The sequence below is a fragment of the Melopsittacus undulatus genome, chromosome Z, assembly GCF_012275295.1.
Source record: "Melopsittacus undulatus isolate bMelUnd1 chromosome Z, bMelUnd1.mat.Z, whole genome shotgun sequence".
Lineage (NCBI taxonomy): Eukaryota > Metazoa > Chordata > Aves > Psittaciformes > Psittaculidae > Melopsittacus > Melopsittacus undulatus.
In genome coordinates this window covers 3,327,669-3,344,296 of record NC_047557.1, presented here as the reverse complement: position 1 = coordinate 3,344,296, position 16,628 = coordinate 3,327,669, and the positions used below count along the sequence as shown (strand labels likewise).

Here is a 16,628-nt window from a genome sequence, read left to right as displayed (position 1 = left end):
GCCTAGCCTGTTATCACCAGGTTTTCCCCCTACTTTTTTCATATGTCCCCAGTTCTGAAACTGTGCACTCAAACCCTTCCCCATACCTGCCCCATTCAGCTCTATGAGCAGGACTATTTTACTTTCTTCACCTTCAGGAAGCAAATAGATCAATTCTGAGCCATGCTGAATTTTTGCCAGCTCTCTCTCCCTCTCCAAGCAATTCAACACTCAGCTGCAGCAGAGAGAGTGAGTGCAGTGAGAGAAGAGAGAGTGGCTCTTCATTCTGCTCAGGGGTCCTTCTGTGCTTCACACATCAGCACATCTTGCAGAATTACATGGTGGATGTGCAAATTTAAATAGAAAGGGACTTCGCATCTCAAAAAGACAGCAAGAATTCAGCTGCTAGAAGCATGCAGGAAAAGGCTCTCATTGCAGCCAAGCAGAGAGCTGGCTGAAGTCAAGCACTCTTCATTTTAAGCATGGGTGGATGTTCTCTATTCTGTAAGCCCTTAATCATGCATTATTTAAAACATTAACATCATCTTTTCAGAAATACCCACTTGGCTTTTTTTAATTTCAATACATGCCTCTGAGTTCATCTGCAAAATAGAGATCAAGATGTTGCCTGGATATCTTTTTTCTAAATGCTTCTCCTAGCACTGGGAACATGCAAAAATTATAATGTATGGCTGTGTAAAAGCTGTGACTCCATCTACCACCTCATGCTCGCTGCAGCACAGGGATGGAGAGGGGAGCTTTCCTAGAAGCAAAATTATCAGCTTCAGAGGCATGAACTGCAAGATGCCAAGAGCAGAAAAGCACAAATTCAGTAATGAGAGCCATAACTATTTTTTGCTGTCTTTCCTCTTCCAGTTGCAACAGACGAGCTCAAATGTCCTGTGTGGTTACAGCACCTTCTTTTTCTTTATGGCTGAGTGTCTGCTCTGTTAGAGACACTTCAGCTTCCTCTGACACCTTTCATTCAACACACACAAAGCTGTCTGAAGAAGGCATTTGGAGACGTTGCAAGGATGCCATTTCTGGGAAGCAGTGGCATGGCACTAACTGATATAACCCCACTGTATCAGTTCAGCAGAGGTGTGACAGTCAAGAAGCTTGTCTGCTGCTAATCAAGTCAGTGACAGCTCTCAGCATCTAAGAGGAAAGATTAGTATCACACAGTGAAATAGTCAGGCTCTTTCCACAGGGAGCCAAGGGGTTTATTTTTGTGATGATCTGTGATGCCAGAGGCTCTTCTAACACTGCTCCTGGGGGAGAAAGGGCATGGAGCTGCAGCCCTCCTAGCCCTGATGTTCCCCACTGAGGCTGGCCCCACTGCCATTTCCTTTTTATCCAGCCCCATCCCTCCTGGGTGTTCTTGTGCAACAGCTCTCCTGCCTCCAACCGTGGGAAATGCATGGACATGTCCCAGCCAAATCCTTCTACTTACAAGCTACAGCTGACTGTTCATCCATGTGGTATTGATCTGCCAATGCCATTTACTTAGCAGTATGATATCATGGTCACCTGAAACACCACAGGACAGAATTGCCTGAGGACATCTTGTAGCTAATATTATTTGGGGCATTAGGGTGCTTATGCACAAGCTGCTGAGTCTGTAGCAGCACGAACACCAGACTTAGGCAAGAAAACAAAGCCAACTATGCTTTGTTCCCTAGAGTTATTACTTCCTGAGGGGCACAGTGATCTCCTTGCTACACATCCCTGCCTGCCTCCCATGTGCATGGCCTGCCATGGAGCAGGGCAGCAGCACAGCATCCAGCAGCTAAGAAATGTCACAGCCTTCAGAAGCAAAACTTTCTGGGTTAAAAGCAGGGAGCTAAGTTGTAGACAGCGATGGATTCTTCTCATAAGGCGAGTTTTAGCAATTATCCTTCTGTTTTCACAGTGCTCCCAAGGGTGCACAAGATCCATCCTGTAATGCTCAACACTGAGTAGGCAGATTTCAGAAGAAAGAGGATAGATGCACCAGTACTGCCTCTGAATTGCTGCTGGCAGAGAAACGAATTTGTGGTTAGTATGAAAAGCAGAAAGAATTGTTATTAGAGGGAGAGGTGGGTGCCTGGATCTGCAGGCAAGGCACAGCTTCAACCTGAGTCTGCCACAGACTTTTTGCACAAGCTCGGGAAGGTGGTTCAACGTCCATATGTCTCAGTTCTTCTCTGTCATATCAAGTCAGTCATTCCAGCCCACCAGGAGCTGTCTTACAATATGTCCTCTTGATGGAGGAAGCACTGAATTGTCAAAATGGAATCTCCTTTACAGCACTGCTGGCAGCAAATTCCTCAGCAACAGCTAGACTTCTTGGTCAGAGCAATCTTAAAAGGTCAGATATGGCCAGTGCACATGTGGGAACTAGCCTCCCAGCAAACACTGGAATTTAGTTCTCATCTGTCTTGGGAGAGAGCCCATCCCACCAAGCTAACAACACCTCCTCCTAGATGAGCTTCCCTCGAACTTCTGGTGGAGATGCCTTGCTGCATATTCATACATAGCACTGTCTCTGGAGTCTCTGCAAACGCTGCAGGGAAGAAATCTCACCCAGCCCTAACCATTACACCTCTCTCTGCTGCAGCAGCAGGGATCCTAGAGACAGCTATGCAGAGCAAGACATAGTGAGAACCTAAAGCAACCTCTGGAGCAGCAGAGGAGCCCTGTTGAGTTCACCAGTAGTGAGCTCTGTCTCAAAAGCGTGGTCTGTTCCTGTACAAAGCAACTGCACACAGCTAAGGAAGAATATTTTTTCCCCCATCCAGGTAATGGTTGAATTCAAAGGGCTGATTTAGAGCTTGAAAATAGACTCTATCAAGAGTAGTTGACAACTATCTTTCTAAATGAACAGCACCTTCAGAGGTGGTGAACAGCTCCTTAACCCAAGGGTTCAAATTGGAAGTGCAGATTACAAGCACACCTGGAGCACAGGGGATGCTGATGAATAAAGAGCTTTGCATTACTTTTGGCCATAAGCACTGCTGCCAAAACATGGTGATAGTTGGGGGGAGTCTTTGCACGGCTTCGGGGTGCATGTTGTTAGAGGAAGGACCAAGAATGCAAGGCTGGTGTGACCCTGGGTTGACATTTCTTTAATCCCAGAAGAGCTCTCTATAACTGCGTTCTTAAGATATATTATTGCTGCCTCTCACATGGGAAAAAGAAGTTATCATGTTTGTTCTGCTGAATATTGTATTATCCTCAAATGCTGCCTCATGCCTCTCCTATGATGAACTCAGCTGCTTGGTCTCCCCACCCAGGCCAGAGATAGCGAGAGTCAGCTCCATTTTAATTGTCTCCTACATGAAATCAAAGTATACACCAAAACAGTTAATATATTAGGATTCAGTCTGGATCATCCCTCTGCAAATCCTGCAAGAGGCAATCTACCACATGCAGGAGTCTTTGCTCGTAGGATATGCTGAACTGTTGTTCCTACTGTGCCTTCAAAGTGATGATGGCATTTTAAAGTGAGCTTTAAATGACCTTGCTCAAGAAACAATAGCAGTTTAGTTGCAGGGTCACGGAATTTAACAAGGCGTAACACACCTTGTGATAGCAGTGTGGAAATCCACATACATCTGATTCTCCAAGATTTCTCATTATTTTTCATTAATTTAGTCCCAAGGCGAAAGCCCAAGGAAGAAAAAAAAAAAAATAAAAAAGGCAGATATTTCATAATAGAAATATCTAGTTTCTGCTTTGCCCAGATATGCTATTATCAAAATTGAGGAAAATAACTTCTTGGGTTAAGCATTTTTTCTCAGAATGAAGGCTGAAATGACTTTACAGTATTGTTTAAAATCACACCATTATCACCAGACTTCAGTCTTGCTTTGTATATATAAGGTACTTTTAAAAAGTTACTTTTTTCAAAACTGGTGGTTGAGTTAATTACAGCATCTAGACATAATTGGTCAAAATTATACCCCATCTTCGCAAACATGCTGCACTGTTTTGTATTGGGTACATACAGTTCTGTATACCAGCCGCACACAGAGATGTCTCATGCCTCTCCAGATTTTTTTCTCTTGAAACATGAGGTCTTTTATACGAATTACAAATCTGTATTTCCATCCCATTTCTAAGCTCTGTACATCTTGACTTCCTTGTGGCTTACAAGTCACCCATGTTCCTTTTTATTTCTGTGTTTCAATTTCTCATAGCTCATCTTCAGATACAAAACAACAGGCAAAAAATGTATTACAAGCAAAATGTCCATAGCAGCCTCATTTTAGACATGGTGATATAAGATGGGCAGAGTTTTCAGGGAGAAAAAAGTACATATTAGACCAACTGAAGTATTTTTTTGGGGGGTAGAGAAGGCATTTTTGGTACTCATTGTGCCAGATAGCATGTAATTTTTTGCCCAGTGTTATCAATTGGATGGTAAAAGATCCCTCTAAAAACCTTGTTTATTGAATATCTCAGCATTAAGCAAGACCTCAACCTTCATGAAGGGGGTATTTGCCATTATATAAAAGTAAACAACTCATATTTATTTCATAAAAATATATAGCTGCATTTTCGCGTGCTGATTATATACCTCCAGTTCTCAATGTAAATATAGATGAGTTTTGATAAGCAGATAGCACCTATTAATATTTTTTTTCCTCCCCTTCTTCATCCTCAGAAATAATTTTTTTTTGTTTTACTGATCAGGAAAGATCACAATGTGTGACATCTCATTTTAAATCACAATTCAGGAGAAACAGGAAAGGGGCCAATCCCACTCTCCAGATGTGGTGCTTTATAAAACAGGATTGCAAACCCACAGGGCATCATCAGCTGGTGCCTCACATCCAAAACACTGCTCTTTATCAGAACTTCTAGCACCACTGTTATTGAGTAATACTGGCCACAGCTTTAGTTTCGATCCAGTGCAGCCCTTAGGGACATGCATATCCTTTTGGGTCAGGAAAGCTTTAGCTACTGACTAAAATTCAAGCATGTGCATTGATGTCTGCTCCCCCAGGTGTTTCCTCAAGCCACAAGCAGGTCAGTGCCCAGCGTTAAAACTCTGGACAATGAAGTGTCAAGTCTTAACACAAACCTTCCTCATAGAGGAAAGAAATAACACAGCTTACCTTCACCCTCCCAGCTCAAATATATGGGGTTTAGGTCTTGGTGGGTATAAAAACCTCAGAGAATATCTAGAGGATGTTATTTCTATGTGTGCTTGTGCAGATACTCTCAAAAGCACAGAAGGCAAAAAAGTCAGAACACTCTTTACGTGCTGGGCTGCACCCCCAGAGTGCAGGTCAACGGAGGGGATTCTCCTTCTCTGCTGTGCTCTGGGGAGACCCCAGGTCTGCAGTCCTGATCCAACCCTGGGGCAAAAGCACAAGAAGAATGTGGAGCTGTTGGAGAGAGTCCGGAGGAGGCTGCAGAGATGCTGCGAGGGCTGAAGCAGCTCTGCTCTGAAGCCAGGCTGAGAGAGCTGGGCTGGGGCAGCCTGGACAAGAGAAGGCTCTTGAAGGGGAGACCTGAGAGCAGCTCCAGTGCCTAAAGGGGCTACAGGAAAGCTGGAGAGGGGCTTGGGACAAGGGCCTGTAGGGACAGGCCAAGGGGAATGGCTTTAACCTGCCAGAGGGTAGACTGAGATGACTCTTAGGCAGAAGCTCTTCCCTGTGAGGGTGCTGAGGCACTGGCACAGGGTGCCCAGAGAAGCTGTGGCTGCCTCATCCTTGGCAGTGTAGGGTTAGAACTGGATGAGCTTTAGGGTCCCTTCCAACCCAAACCATTCTGTGATTCTATGAAGTCCAACACAGGCTATTTCTTCATGTGCATGGACTGCATTCATAACACAGACAAAGACTGCATTTCTAGCCTTCTAAGGAAACTGTTCTGTGCTTTTCTCTGCCTGTGGTCTTCTCCTCTGACTCTCCAAGTCTCCTCGGGTGATCTCATTAACTCTGCCCCAAATAAGGACACACCAATGATTCAGGGGAAGTTGTGAAAGACTAATTGATTGAGGCTGACCTGAAACTTGATCAGCTGAACTGCTCTCATTTGTAATTATAACACTGTTCTCATATTTTAAATGCAAGACTACCCTCTGCATGCACAAGCATGTGGGAACATTTCATCACTCCTCTGCCTTCACAGGAATCCAGTTCCAATTGCTCAGTGTGAACTTACAGCTGTTACCCCTTAGGACATATTCATGCAAACTCTCAAGTACACTACATATCAACCCCAAAATCAGGCCACAGTTGACATAAGAGCAGACCATTCAGTTCAACTTCATGAGAAAACTCATGTCTGCCTGCAAAAGACCACACAGACTTAGCCCCAGAAAAAGCACAGCTAACACCTGATCTGGTCTTGCAATCCATTTTTGACATAGTATCAATAATAACAAAAGCAATAGATGATCAGTGCCCAGCACTTTGAAGTATGAGAAAAAAATAAATGCAAATTAACAGTGTTGGATTCTTCCACTCTCAAAGTCTAAGCATGGTTCCTGCCCTACTCCTCAGGACTGTGCTGTGTTGCTCACCCGTGGTCAACACATTCATTACTAACAGACCAAATAAGACTAAATTTTACCCAGAAGAAGTAGAGAATGGAGAACTTTTACAGTTTGAGGTCTCACATGTGGTTTTGTCCTACTGTGAAAATACAGCCTTGGAACAGTTTGACATGAGCTGCTGCTCCATGCACATATGTAGCCCATTGTGTCTAATCCTAAACTGTTTCATGGTACTGATGTTCAAAGATGAAAATGGAAGTCAATTCTTGTCTCTTAAACATCATTTGCAAAAAGCTGGCAAGCCTTGACCAAAATTTGACAAGTTAGCATAAATTGTAATCATACAGAAGACAACTAATTTTCAGATACCTGCATCCTTGAACATGGAGGGTTTTTAATCACAAGGACCAAGTGATTACATATCTTCTTTTCAAGTTACCATTTCTAGTTTCTCTCAGTCTAAGAGCAATATTATAGAAAGAAACATTTTGATTAGGGAGAGTTTTCAAGAGTAATCAAGGAGAGCCAGTATGTGTTGGTGGTACCTAACTGCAACTTTTTCCTTTGCTCTGAGGCCAAACTGCAGAAAGCCAGCCTGACCTTGAGCATGTATATAGCAATTACAGCCTGTTGTCATCCCAGAGAGAAGACAGCCAAGGGTTAAATAATACATCATCTAACCTGACCATGCCGCAGCTGCTTTTATGAGTCAGGAAAAAATGTAGCCTTGCAAAAAATATTGCATTATTAAGCCTTGAGACACTCTTAAATCCACCTGAAGACCACATTTTAGGACTCCCTGCTTTCCAGCTGGGTGATAAAAGCTGTACCCATCACATATAGGGATGGAGAAAGAGACACTCCTTATGTCCCAGCTGCCTCAGATGCAGAGAGGGATGCAGACCATTGGGAAGAGGTGAGTGAAATCCAGCCAAATGAGAGTCACCATGGGGTGGGAGACATTGGTGTCTGCTCCCAGAGTGGTACAAGTAATTCTGCAGGCATCAAACAACTGCTGAGAACAAGCTCTGGAGTTTCATTTGCTTTGTGTCTCTATTGGGTCAGTAATTCTCATTAGTGCAGCTGCTGTAAATGCTTTCACCCACTACCACTTTCGTAGGATATCAGACATCCTTAGAGTGATCCAAACCCTGCTAAACTCAAAGCACCTGACTTCAGTTTTGAGTCAGTAACTTGCATAAAGGCTCAGCCACAGTCATACAATCCTATAGCTTCATAAATTCAAGTGAAGCAGGATAAACCTAAACAATAGCCCTTCCTTGTAATTAATACCTGCAATGTAAATCAATCCAGGCCACCAAGAGCAGCTGCAGGGTAAGTAAGAATCTGTGGCACTATCGTCTGTCAAAGGGCCATGGGCATAAGATGCCATGGATGTGAATACAGGGAATAGAGGATCATTCAGGCAGAAACACTTAAAATGCAACCTGTTTTCCTAGAGAAATGTGTAGCATTCAACAGGGAACCTGACAAGAGGAGTTTTATTCAGATAAGTAAATGTAATCATTCAGATGTCTCCGATCACTGTATTTGGATCATGAAAAGAACTGTTGTTTTGTGCGTGTGTGTCCCCAGTTTTTCAATTATTTGCCTTTTTTTTTTTGAACATAATATTTTCTATGTTTTTTTTTCTTAAAAATAACCTCTTCAAAGCTCACAGACTTGAAGGGACTCTCCGGCTGGGCTGTGCTCCTCACCAAGAAACAGGCTGAGTCTCTGCCTAGCTTAGTAAGTTTTGGTCAAAGCACCAATAATCCCCTTCAAATATGCTTCAGCTGCATCAACAAAGCAAACTTATGACCAAAAAATTATTTATTTGTTCTCTAGTTCACATTCCAGATGTATCACAGGGATGATACACATCGCAGCAGTGACCTCCAGTTCAAGAGAAGAAGCTAGATCTTCAAGACAAATATGAGAAGACTCTTCAGGAGAACACAATAAGCTAGAGATGCTGGAGGAGGAAACTTGTTTGGTTATCTCCAGAAACAAACCAGACTGTGGCAGCAAATGGAGCATGAAAGAAAAGCATGAGACTAAGATCTGTAACAACAGTGCCTAGGTGATTTACAAAGAAGAACTAAAGAAAACAAGAGAACAGTGATTGAAGAGACATGACCAAATAGGAGAAGAGTATGACACTGAACACTGCTAAGGCGAACACAGGCTTAAGAGGGATTAATTAATCACAGAATCACAGAATCCCAAGGGTTGGAAGGGACCTCGAAAGATCATCTAGTCCAACCCCCCTGCAAGAGCAGGGTAACCTAGAGTACATCACACAGGAACTTGTCCGGGTGGGCCTTGAATAACTCCAATGTAGGAGACTCCACAATCCCCCTGGACAACCTGTTCCAGTGCTCTGTTACTCTCACAGTAAAGAAGTTCTTCCTGATGTTCACATGGAACCTCCTATGCTCCAGTTTACACCCATTGCCCCTTGTCCTATCACTGGATATCACTGAAAAAAAAACCTAGCTCCATCATCCTGACACCCACCCTTTACATATTTGTAAACACTGATGAGGTCACACCTCAGTCTCCTCCAAACTAAAGAGACCCAGCTCCTTCAGCCTCTCCTCATAAGGAAGGTGTTCCCCTCTCTTAATCATCTTTGTGGCTCTGCGCTGGACTCTTTCAAGCAATTTCCTGTCCTTATTGAACTGAGGGGCCCAGAACTGGATGCAGTATTCCAGATGTGGCCTCACCAGGGCAGAGTAGAAGGGGAGGAGAACCTCTCTTGCCCTACTAACCACACCTTTTCTAATGCACCCTAGGATGCCAATTGCCTTCTTGGCCACAAGGGCACATTGCTGGCTCATTCTTTACAAGCGCATAAAATCACCAAACCACATAATTATTCATTTGTTCTAGTATACTAGAAAATATTAATACTCAAAGAATAAACACAACTATTTAATCCATTTGAAAGAAAATAAGAAAAACAAAATAAGAAAAAAAAATCACACACACACAAAAGAAAAGCCCGCAACCAACCAAGCAACCAACCAACAAAATTTACGGCAAATTACTTTTATGTATAAGGAAAATCATATCACAATTTCATTTCAGACCCTTACAGATCTAGAGGAAGACGAATTAATTCAGTTAAATTTACATTTTCAGCTGATGGTTCTCCTCAGCAGCCTGGGAATGTTCATCTTTCATTAATTATGGTTCAAGGGGAACTGCAACCTGAGATAGCCAAGCTAACCCTCTCCTCTTACAGATTCAGACCTGCTGCCTGGAAAGCATCCAACCCTTCACCCATGCCTCTGGCCTTAGCCCAGCTCCCTGCATTTATATGGAGGGCTGCAGAACATCCAGCCTGTGCCATTCTGAAGTGAGCTTTTCTGTCTGATAAAGGCAATGATAACAGATTCATTTCTGACAAATGCCTGGTTAAATCTCTTCTTTCATACTCATGAGACACTGTAATTTGTATTTGTACAGGACCAAGCACATAGTGAACTTTTGATCAGTTAACCAAAACCACTTCACCAGAAGAGTGAACACTTGGGACAAGGTTGCTGGTTGGTGAAATGTGAATTTGCTCAAGCACTTTTGTTGGAGCTGCAGTGATTTTTACCAGCTGAGCATTTAGCTCACAGATCTCTTCCTGCTGAGAGACAGGTGTTGAACAGGATGGAGGAAATCACATGCATTCCTTTGAATCAGCTCTCCCATGCAGGAGCAATAATAAATTCGGATAAACTGTTGTGTCATTTAGAGATCCATTAAGATTGAATGGTTGACTTCTTCCTCTAGGGAATCTCTTTTTAATTGTGTATTGCTTTGACTCATCTGCTATCTCCTCCAGACCCCTCCTGCCCCTTGAGTGTCCTTAACTCTTCTGTTTCACAAACTGAACAGATAAAAAATCAGAAAGGGACTTTGGCACACAGAATCCCAACAGTAACTGGGTGGGCTTTTGGCAGAGCATCTCCAGACGTTACCTCATTCCCCTGTGGCAGCCACCCTGGAGAGGTCTGGATCTATAAAATGCTCCCACATGCATTTCTTATCAATGGATATTTTTTGTGTACACTAACTCACATGCAATAACTCAATACATGCAATACTTAAGTCTTCAACACACTGACACTGATGGTCATATCTTACCAGGGCAAAATTATGCAACAATTCATGGACAAATTGTGTCATGGTGTACTATTTCTCTGTTGACTTTACTCAGGATCTCAACAAAAATAACAATACTTTGCCCTTGTACAGTATCTATCAATGTTTGAAGCACTGTGTTAAGGCTGGCAATAAAGTGGCTTTACCAAAAAAACCCAACTCTTAAGTTGTCCCACCATGTTACTGCAGGAAATCTACTACATGTTCTCAAAAATATATGAAACAACAAAACCACAAGTCTCCCTTCTCCTTTTTCGAGACCTTTGGCTAGTGGCAGGTGTACTTCACTCTTCATGAGTGAAAAATTAAGCTCCCAGAAAGGAGTAGATCATTGGTGAAATCATCAGGAAAAACACAACTCAGTTTCCTCATTAGCACTTGGAGATAAACTGCTGACATACCACCTGAGACTGGTTTTCTGGCTCTACTTTCACATCTTGATCATCTTCCCACTCACGTTACATGCACTATACATCACCGCATGGCCTACACACTGATATCAGTTTGGGAGTACGTCTGGTTTGCAAGCTGTCCTGGCTTCATTTCAACATCATTAGCTTAAAACCACTCCGAAAAAACAGGCACCACTTCAATATGGATATCATACACACACAGTAAACCAGCATAGAATTACAGTAAGACAGTTGGCTTGTTTATGGAATTTTCCTGCAGGTCATCACCAGAACCTGGAAACTGTTTATACCCAGGACTACAGCTATGCTGCCTCTTCCAATAGTACACGACACCAGCTACATCTTCCAGGGTAGGATGCATCTCATCTACAGTAGCTATTTAATCTACTTTCAAGTAGTCACCACAGATCCTTTGGTGCTCAACCAATGAGCGGAACTTCTCTAAATAGTGATTTTTCCCACCCTAAGATCTGAGATCTAACATTGGAAGAAGGAATTATCCTCTGGAGGCATCTTGTGTCTTCTTATTTCTCTTTCCGCTGAATATAAAGAAAATATTTCACTAATTCATTGATTTTTACATAGCTGAAGTAATCTGAAAACTACCCTGTCCTTTCTGACAAGGCACCAGGAAGCAAAGCTTTTTGGAAAACCCTTACTTTTGGGCACATCCATGGGATTCAGACTGCCGATGAGGTCTCTGACGTACAATCCATCCCCATCCTCCTTGCTCAGCCAGTTGTTGCAGGGGAAGTAGAACCGCAGGTGAGGTCTGTTCATGTCAGTCACAATCACACGGTCGAGGAACCAGCCTGCATTCAGTCCGGTGTTATCGTGCTCAATCCTAGGAGAAGAACAACCCTGGATTTGTATTTTGGTTAAGACTAGACACTAGAACTGTAATTTTGTGGGATATTTTATATTATGCAAGGCCAGAGCAACTGCACACAAAATGCTTGCTTATGTCTGCCTACCCAAAATCTTTCATGGGTCTTATGGGCTTTTACAGAGTATTTTGAAAATAACAAACTTTCATATACTTTTATGGGCAGGTATCATAGGCTCATATGTGGGCTGTTATCTGAAGGAGATGCACACAAGCATACACACACCTGCATGTTCATTCAATATGTGTAATAATTCACCTTACACTTTGTGTCTAAAATATAAGTGGCTCTCATACCACTCTGTATCTCTCCTGCTCTTTTCTCTTCTTGCTTTGTTTTATCCACCACTTCCCATTCCAACAGCTTCCTTTGTACTACTGACTAATTTTTAATTTTATATGGGTCAGTCAGATGGTGGCTAAACATAATAATTACCATTTACATCACACTAATTTAGCAAAAGAGTGTAGTGAAGCCATTGGGACATAAAACCAGTCCTAAATACCTTCTTCCATGATTGCATATGACAGAAATACAATTCTTGATGGGGAGCATGGATAGCTATGAGCAATTCTGTGGCTGATTTTATGCTTCAGTTCAAATCTTAGGCAGTAAACAAGCTTTTACCACCCCTTAACTTCACCTTGATAGGAGCACATTAACAAATAATGAATAAAACATGACAACACTGAAACCTCTACAGCCTGTCATTCAATTAGCACCTCTTGGATCAGGTACAGTGGTAGTAATATTGTGCAGGTACCTTATTTTCTTTATTTGTCCAACATTATTGGTTTTCACTCGGAACACATCTGTTTTACTCCTCTCAAAGGCCGTACTGCTCCTGTAATGCACATGTGACAAAAGTTATGGTAAAGAAACAGCAACCTTGTCATCAAAGCCACCATGCATGGTGGCCTGACAGAGCACTAGTGTTTAAGGTTGAAGAAATGTCATTCCTAGCCCTGGAAAGACCTACTTTTCAATACCCTCTTCCTTATGACAGGTTTCAGATGCTAAGTATTGACATTTAACAGATTTTTTCCCTTCTTGAGCTCTAAGAGTCCTTCTAAGAGGTGAGATGGCAGCTTTGGGGGAAGTGCAATGCTGGCCCAAGCAGATGCAAAGCTTGGATCACATTCCATATCAACTCCAAGAATATAACATGACTAAGGTTTTTCAAAATCCTCAACTAAATTGCCTGTAGAGGTGAGAGCTGAGGGAGCTCACAGAGCCTGTAAATCTTGCCCATAAGCAAGTGCCTTTCAGAGGTGTCTGAAAATAACCTTTGGTGAAAGAATTTCAAGGCAGCACAAATGAAGTAAAAACTAGATGAAGAACTCCAGCTCTTCCATAACACCTCATTTATGGTTCCTCAGCCACAAGAAATGTCATTCTGCCCATCTGTTGCTAAAACATGGAAGTAACAGGAAAAAACACAGGGATGTTTTCAGGTGCTCCCATCCAGGGTAGCTGGACAATGCTCATTTGGAATGGTTGAGTCAGAGCTTATCAACCAGCCCTTGGTTGTCAACCAATGTGGAAGACCTTGGTGAATCTGAAGCCCTGAACACCCATTTCAGTTGCTCTACAGGGCCTCAACATGTTTTTTATCTCTATTTCCACTTCCTAGATACATCCTCTCCTGACATCCCAGCCTTCAGGCATCAAGCAAACCCATTCTTGGTGATGGAGTAAAGGAGTTCCTTAACCTAGTGAGCTCCCTGCAGAGTTGCAGACCTGCCCAGAGCTCAGCCAGAGATAAAAGCATCCAACTGCATCAAAAGTTTCTTTCCACATCCATCTTCCAACACTTTTTTAATGACCATTGAAATTTCCTTCCTTCCCTAGAAAACTTCCTTCCTACAATTTGTATCTCACTCAAAGCCAAACAACTTCGGACAGGGAGTAGTCTGACATTTTTGTGAAGTGTTAAGTATGCAGTTTGCATTTCACAGCTGAAAGAGGAAGTCAATATTAAGTATATTGTCCCAGGTCAGCAGTTATAGAATTTAATTCCCAGTTCTGCCTCTAGCCTGAGAAGTGATCTTTGGCAAACACCTTTTTGAGCTCCTATTTTCCACAAAACCACTAAGAATAATACCAAGGCGAAAAACCCATCCTTGCTTTGAAGACACATCCTCTCCCACTTACCCTCCCTGATGGGCTCCCATTTCACCTGGGCCACTAAGCATTGCTACAGATGATTAAACACAGATGATAAAACCCAGAAGTCGTATTAAAATGAAAAAGAAACTACAGCACTTGAGCAGCATAAAGCCACAGTGACACACAGCTTGTACTCATCAAGTTAATGAATATTAATAATCACAGCAAGGGGGATCAGCTTTGCTCAGCTCTCTTCTCCACATCATTGAAGGACCTACATGCACCTATGTTTACAGGTTACATTGTGTGTTCTGCAAATGCATGTGCAGTCCTCCTCTTCTTCCTTCCCGCTATTCCAGATACCATGCCAGGAGCATTGCTGCTACATGAAAAGCTAAAACAATTAACCTTACTGTGAAGACAAGAGACAATTAAACCCAGCCCAGCACCCCCCCCTCCCCCCCCCCCCACCTGGCTGTCAGCGAGAAAACAGGCAGTGAGTGTGAGGCAATTAGTTTGTCAGGCTTGAGCGATCATTGTAATGACAGCAGCATCTCCCTGCTTCAGCTCCAGAGATCGATGAAGTGCTGCAGAGTGCTACAGAGATGCCACAAAAGTATAGTGAGACTAATTAGCTCAAAGCATTCAGCACACCCATCCTGATTGCTGCTGGGTTACAGCAGTCTCACTGCTGTGCTGAGCCATCTTATTTGCTGGGATGGTGAGAGGGAAACCTGCTGTTGGAGGAGTATCAACTGAGCATCCTGAAATTTCCAGTGGGCAGATGCTTTGTGCATCTTGAAAGAGCTTGGGGAAGCATTGGGAAATGTGATGTAGCCCAGGAGCCAAACTCCAGGGAAGTCTTGCTGTCTAATGGTAAGAAGAATTTGACACATCTCTTCCCTTGAGATTGATATTCAGCATCAACAGCACAGAAAAGTGGAATGTCTTAGGGGAGAAAAACAATCCTTCCTTCCAGTGTTGCCAGCTGTGGGAAGAGAGAGTGAGGGAATACCCCACAGTGAATAACTATACTAGATTTAGCCCCTCCCAAAAAAAGAGAGAGAGGGAGAAGGAGAAATTGGACCTTATCAGAGTCTGGTCCGACATGGGTAAGAAATCCATAGCCTGATTACCATGAGGAACTAGATACACCAAACAATGCAGCATGCTGGCTTGCACAGTTCTGATGACAACTAAAGCAGGGAGAAATCAGAGCTGGAAATCACAGCACTAAATTTACAGTGTTCAGGCTTGACTGGGTTCACACACAGGCACTGGGCATAGCTAGTCATAGTCTGAATATCATCAGAATTTCTCTCAGAGCCCTATAATTCAGCTGGGATAGCAGGCTAAGGCAACTTCAGAAATATATTTCAACTCAGCTTTTTATTTCACTTATGTAGTTGTCTTTTGCAGCTCTATTTTTTTTATGGATTGTTGTAGTTTCACCCAGTTGCTTCGTAAGAAACATCCAAGGAACTTCAAAGAAGATTACTATAGAAAATTCTCAAATATTTTTGTATCTGAAGCTGTTTTCAGGGTTGGGTTGCACTGCAGTCGTACTGCAAACATACAATGATTTAGAGCACTCATCAGCTCTAGAAGTTGGGCTTGATGATCCTAAGGATCTTTTTCAACCTGAATGATTCTATGTCCCTGGTTGGGTAAGTCACATTGCTAAAAAGCACCACAAAAGTGGTGAGTGTTTGAGCGTAATATTTATAAACCCTTGCATGCATCTCTTCTGCAGGCCATTAGCACAAACAACAGAGTCAGTGCTAGAATTTCACTACTGTTTGATGTGTTGACAGCAAGAACATTTTCAGTAATGCAGTACTAAATGCAAAAGTACACACTTAAAAAAAAAGTAAATCACTTAAAAAATGAAATTAGCAAGAGATAATCCCACCAACTAAATAAGGTCACAATTGAAATTTAAATTTTGAGTATTTGTAAAAAAAAAATTCATCACTTCTGATTAGCTCACAGCATACTTTCTAGAGCTGAGCTCTCAGGAACAGACGGAAAACCTGCATATGATCACAGCAGAGGCATAAAAATAATAACCTTTAGCAGTGATGAAGTAACCTGAACCAATTTAGCTTTGAATCACTGCATTAATGATCATTTAAATTGCCTTTCTATTAGGTGTTTTATCTGATAATGCTTTGTACACACAGGAGAGCCTGCAAAAGTAGGATGAAGGGCTGCACAGGAACACAAAGTGTTACCATGGATGTCAGTTCAAACAAAATTTTAATGATGCTCTGCTCTGCTCTGCTCTGAAAGAGTCAATTCTTAGTGGTATCTCTCTGAAATGCTGCCCACAGGTCTGCCTGCTCCTGACACTGACATTTAGCAGCATCAGGAAGAGCTCGGTATTGGGGATGATGCTTTCAGAAGGCTGCACAGCAAAGACCATCCCGCAGCTTGTCATTATCTAGGGACACCTAGAGCAGTTCACCTGCTATCTCATGGGAAGCGAGTTTCTCATGGACTAGGAGTAGGCAGTATAGTGTTAACATAGATGTAGCAGGGATGAGCACTGCTGCATCCTTGTTGTCCCGGCTGGAAAGCACAGATGGT

General features: G+C 42.6%; 1 protein-coding gene across 1 annotated transcript in view; it reads right to left on the bottom strand.

The window, feature by feature from the left end:
- The window catches only part of LOXHD1 (lipoxygenase homology PLAT domains 1), a 159,318-nt gene that overhangs the window by 116,671 nt on the left and 26,019 nt on the right, over nt 1-16,628 (bottom strand). The window contains exons 4-5 of the mRNA XM_031045698.2: nt 12,694-12,774; nt 11,703-11,887 (exon numbers count right to left, since the gene is read on the bottom strand). Coding sequence (XP_030901558.2) covers nt 11,703-11,887; nt 12,694-12,774 — 266 coding nt within the window. The remainder of the gene's footprint in view (nt 1-11,702; nt 11,888-12,693; nt 12,775-16,628) is intronic.